A 6,000-nucleotide genomic window follows, 5' to 3' on the forward strand; every position below is an offset into this window, starting at 1 on the left:
TTTTGGTTAAAATGTTTCTAAAAATGGAATTCCTGCAGAAAATTTTTCGGATTGCTACACTCAAAAATAAATTCCATAGCAAATATAATATTTTCATAATCAATTTAATATATAAATATTTCGTATTTCGTACGAACAACGTGATTTTATTTAAAAATCATATTCATTATTGCATGTCATGTTCAATTTATTGTTGAACCATATTTAATTTCAATATGCACCCACTTCAAAAAACGAATAATTAAATATACTTGTACTATATTCTATAGTAATATAATAATCAATTATAATTTTAATGTTTTTCTCAACATTAATTTGAAGTTTTTTGCATTCGATTCAAATATATTAGAAATATATTACATTTTAATATTTTTAATAGTTTATTCGAATATTTTCAAATGTAAAATAGAGATAAACAAAAAATTACTTTCTAATAAAATTGTGTTCTATAAAATTAATATAATATCATTATAAAAAACAATTGTTGTTAATAAGAGTAGGAAAAAAGTGGGAAAAATATTTTATAATTATAAAAAATAATCCTTTGGCGTGAATGAAACCCAAGTCAGCTCATCACTTGTGATTAAATATCGTCACATTTTAATACATACTTTAAACTTAAAATTTTAGTGTGTACACTTTATATTATTTAAATCACTCTGTGGGGAATGATCGATGGTAAAAATATTTCAATTTACGTGTATTTTTTTATGAGTTTATGAATGCGATATTGTTGTCGATCGACGATATACTAATCGCAACTAAAACCACGGAACAGACGATTAAAAGTTTCATTTAAGAAAAATTTAAATCGAATCGGCAAAGAAAAATTGGAGCACAATCTGGGTTCTTAGGCTGTTAGAGAAGCTAGAGAACTATGTCTGCAAAACTGGAGATCAACAGTTACCAGGTAAAGGCTTCTTCAGGGGTCCCAAAATCTACTTTTATATTGGACATAACAAATAACAAACATAAATAGCTCGGTGTGAAAGTTTTTCCAGATCAACAGAAGTCCAATTGCTGAGCATGCTAAATACTTTTTTGTTACTCGTCCAGCAAGAAGAATCTGAAGCTAGCTTACCCATAGAAGGACATACTGGACCGGATTTTCAATGTATTAATGGATTGTTTTTGGCTCGATAGCACTCTAGAATGAAGCCAATCTGCTTAAGCTTCATAATTGGGAATTGCCACACGACAATTATAAATTTATATGTTTGACAGCCGTATTCATGAAGCTGCTCGTTCATGCGACAATTTTGAATAAAAAAGCATATAAAAGAAGCTCCAAATATCGTCGCTGTCTCAGAAGCATCTACGCTGGGTACAAGTAAAAATTCTCATATCTAACAATGAAGTGGTTCTCACTTGTTGTCTTGATGCTGGCCCTGCTCGCCGCTGTCAATGGAGGTTGCTGCCGGTGTGGTTGTCGAAAACGTGAGTACAATGAACCAACAATGATTAAAGTATGTTAATTAATTTAACGTATTGAATTGCAGGCCGTTTTCGCATCTACACCGGTGGTCCAGAGATAATAATTAGTGGCGGCGACATTATAGTTAATGGGGATTGTCCCTACTGCGATATACGCACCTCTGACAACTCGGCACAGCTAATTATTAGGGGCTAAGAGGCTGCTGAGGAAAACAAAACTCCACTACTCTTGAATACTTTTCAATTTCCAATTAGTATAGGTTGAGTATTTGTTGAAAAATAAAAATATTTGTTCGCGTAGTGATGGATTGTTATTAAAATATTATGGATATGGGCTGTTTTATTTGATCTCTATTTGTGATCATGCTCCTTGAAATTCATTCAAATCAAATAAGTTTAAGTTTAAGTAACGATAAAAAGTAACAACGAGGCGTGATCAACAAGTACCCGTGTTTGAAAAAGGAAGATACATTTTTTTAATCATTTTTTATTCCATTCTTAAAATTAATCTGTTTTTTACCGCCTTTTTACGCTTTTCCCAACGTTAATGCCATTTATTTAATCGCTTGATATAATATGTTTTTTTAAACTCTCCAAAATGACGAAACGAAATTAATCACACACTTACTTTAGTAGGCAAAATAGATTAAGTAAAAAACTGATAAAACAGACCTAATTATAAAGATTAATAATAATGTTAAAAATAAAATTAATAATAAGAAAATAACCTAATAATAAGCTCAATATAATTAAAATTGTAATTTAAAAGTAATCCAACACTTGTAACGCTACCAAGGCCGTAGGCAGCTTTTGATTAAATAATGCACGATGCATTTAAAAAATAACTTATGCATATGATCAATGAAAAAACTTCAACAAATCCAACTCAGATCCATTTTAAGGCGAAAGAGTGCGTCATAATAATGAACGTCTTATCGACTTTATATGGGAATATGCGCCCCTGAACGCTAGAATAAGGCTTATAAAAAATTAATAAATAAATAAATAAAAAAAATTCGGTTCTATCATTATTCGATTGCAGTTTCTCCCGAAAAATGCATTCTTTTGAAAGTCTCTTAGTCTCTGGCGTATAATAATTTGTAATAATTGTATATATCTCGACGTAAAAAGTCCTGCCGCATTCGCTAAAGTGATCCATCAGGCTACCAATTTTTTGTACACCTAACTTATCATTTAAAATTGTTATTACTTCACAGACTTTCATTCGGCTATTAGTGATAATCATGCCATGGACCTTTTTGATGATTTTGTTGGTAATCGCGATCGATGTGTGTCTTGGCCTTTCTTTATCAAAAAAACAGTTGTACGACACGCTTAAGATCGCTAAGCCCATATTTCAGGTTGTCCATATAAAGAGCATCCAATTTCGCTTTAATTTCTTCGTATGTTCGTATGTATAATTTGCGTTTACCACCTTATAAGCATTATGGGTTTGGTTAAGTTAAATGCTTAAAGAAAATTATTGTTTAAATGAAATGTATAAATACATCTTACATACCACACATACATCTGGTGTGTTTCAGGCTGCAGAGAGTCTAACATTTGGTAGACTTCCATATATTCCATATATTCAATCTCTCTCCGTGCTGATAACCTTGAGCTCATGAATTCTAGAAAGCGTATAAAAGTAAGAAAAACTTGCACAGCTTTCAGCATTTATTTGTCTTAAAATTCAAATATGTATTGCCAAACGCGGTGGTTCTTCTTACTCGTTTTGATGCTGGCGCTTCTAAACGCCGTTAATTGTAAAGTGTGAGAATAAAGAATAGAGAGAAATGGTTCAAATTTCACAAAAAACGCTTTGCATTTCAGGCCGCTATACAATCTACACAAACGGCCCGGAGATAATAGTTGACGATGGTGATGTTACAATTAATGGCGATTGCACTTCCTGTGATATACGGACATCTAAGGATGCGACAGCGTTGACCATAGGACGATAAAAACTGAGGACACGCCCATATTGGAGTTTAATTTATTAGTTAAATTTTCAATTAAACACATAATTATGGGGGAAAACATAGTTTTCAAATTTCCATGTGAGACAAATATATAAAAGTTGATTGAAATAAGAGCTGACAAAACTAAAATAAATAATATTTGTTGTAACAATCAAACTTTGATATTTTTATTATTATTAAATTATTTGTAATAAAAGGCGCTGAATACATAATATTCTACTCAATAGCAGCTGAGATTTATACAAAATGTTTTAATTTTAACTGCGCACCGGTAAACCATTCAGACTTTAAAAACTTTGTACTGTATAGCTCAAATCACGAGATTGGTGCCACCACCAACCATATGCTGGTTATATGGTTAGTGGCGCCAAAAACGAATCGATTACCACTTATCGATAAGCCCACTAGCTCCAAAGGAAACAGCTGTTCTAGCAATATCTAAGAAAGTCGTTCTGTTCTTAGAGCTTTCTTTGCTGATGCTGATCTATTTAAGCACGAGTCTATGCAAAATTTTGTGTATGATTTAATCGTTGAATTTTTGGGCCATTGAAAACTAATAAAGTGCATAGAAATAAAGTTTAGTTAAACGGGGAAATTATTTTTAACGCTGCTTTTCAACAGTCTTTCGAAGTAGGCCCCGAGCACGCCACGAGCGCGTCCGCGGGGCAGAAGGCAAACAAATTTTTTTTATGGGGAAGGAGATTGAAAAAAAAGCTTATAAATATTGCAGAACCTCATTGACTGTAACAGCAGCATTTATATATTTAAATATAGACTGAGTTTTTGTAGACAATATCTTATATCCTTGTTTACTTTTCCTTCGGCGTTACAAGCAGAACGAACTTTTTTTTTTTTTTTTTTTTTTTTTGCTGAAATTCGCCTAAAGCTATTGTAATTTTTTGTACTTTTTTTTGGGAGCGCTGAGTTTTGCTCTAATAGTGCATCTCAGCGCATCCAGGCCTTAAACTCTTCCCGTCTTAGCCAAGCATTCCAGCCTTTTCGCTTTACAACTTACGCGCACTTTTGAGATAAACAGAGCAGGTTTGTTTAAAATAATAAAGGCGTTAGCAAATATCGATCAAAAGAAATGATAAAGCTGTCACTTCTAAATAATTTTAACATTAATGTTGGCAATATTTAAAAAAAAAAAGCCAAAATTCCCGATCCCAAAATTTCGAATTCTTTGCTTAATTGGATTTAAAAAACAGCCAGATATGCCGGGGAAATAGCAATATTCGCATCACTGACGGCGGGCAGATTGTCTGCCGATATCTGCGGCTTTCAACACCTGTTTCGAATCGCCGGTCACCGCTTGGTAAAAGATCGATTGGGCTACAGTAATTTTTTAGGAGATATATAATTTGTAAAGTATATGCATAAATAATTCTTAAAAGTATATGTTGAGAAGAAGAAGCAATATCATGAAAACAAATGATGTTATAAATTAAGACATAGAGAAAAAAGCTGAAATTTTAAGAATGTCTTGTCTATGAGGGTTTTTAAAATACTCCAGTTACATTTTAGAAGTAACCACAAATTAGTCGTGTGGTTAGTTAATTAATTAAATAAAGCTAAACAGCATTAATGACTTGGGAAAACGTAATCAACCAGTTATAATAAGCTTTAAAGCATTGCTTTGTGAATATCTAGCTCTGGGCATTTACCGCTCATCATCAATTTATACTACGAGTATATATAGTACATATATAAAAGTATATTCCACTGAGCGGTGATTTTTTCTGCTTCTCTGATAACGCTCAGCTGCTGTGCTGGGGAACAAGTATAAAAGTGCGGTTAATGCGCGCAGCACCACACAGTTGCTTACAAAGTTCAAGTGGTACAGACATTTATAGTACAAGTTAAAGCGGCAATAACAATGAAGTGGTTCTCGCTGTTCATCTTAATGCTGGCACTATGCGCCGTTTCCAGAGCAAACCCCGTACAACGTAAGTGGAGAGCTTTCAAAACTATTGTGTTGCGCTTTTTCTAATTTCCACCACCTTTCAGGCTTAATTCGCCAGGGCACTGTTCGCTTTCCCAAAATTACCATCAAAAGGGATAACATTATCGTCCATGGTAATTGCAATAAATGCAATGTGCGTACAACTCACAATTCAGCTCATTTAACGATGAAGTGGCCTTGAGTTAGTCTCTCTGGGCGTTTACTTTAGTTTTTGTTTAAAACAAATGGTGCCAATATAGCTAATAAGTTTATGTACGTATTTATTGAATCCCGAAAGTGTCTCTAAAAATCACAGCGCTGCTATTAAGTTACGTTCATATCGTGCATTAAATGAAATAATTTGTCACATACTATAATCATGTACTTTTAACATTTTAGAATAGGTAGAATTTTGTTTAAAAATAAACGTCATTACTATACAAATTCATTATTGTTTGAACAGAAGAGAGCGCTTAAGTCGATATTAAATAATAATAATAAAGATGGATTTCTATAAATAAATATATATTACATCTTCAATACACTACTTTAAAGCTACTTTAAAACTTCAGCAAAATATAATAAACTTACCAACTGTTTACGTTTATGAAGAATGAACAATCTATTTTGATAATATTAACC

General features: G+C 32.5%; 1 protein-coding gene across 1 annotated transcript; it reads left to right on the plus strand.

Annotated features, from left to right (window-relative positions):
• Positions 1-5,219: 5,219 nt before the first annotated feature.
• On the plus strand, positions 5,220-5,783 carry LOC115634321. The gene is made up of 2 exons (XM_030531980.1): positions 5,220-5,362; positions 5,424-5,783. Exons 1-2 carry the CDS (start codon positions 5,293-5,295, stop codon positions 5,558-5,560), a joined length of 207 nt encoding a protein of 68 aa, XP_030387840.1. The 5' UTR covers positions 5,220-5,292; the 3' UTR covers positions 5,561-5,783.
• Positions 5,784-6,000: the final 217 nt, after the last annotated feature.

Source organism: Scaptodrosophila lebanonensis, unplaced genomic scaffold, assembly GCF_003285725.1.
Source record: "Scaptodrosophila lebanonensis strain 11010-0011.00,11010-0021.00 unplaced genomic scaffold, SlebRS2 tig00000001-arrow-pilon, whole genome shotgun sequence".
NCBI classification, from domain to species: domain Eukaryota; kingdom Metazoa; phylum Arthropoda; class Insecta; order Diptera; family Drosophilidae; genus Scaptodrosophila; species Scaptodrosophila lebanonensis.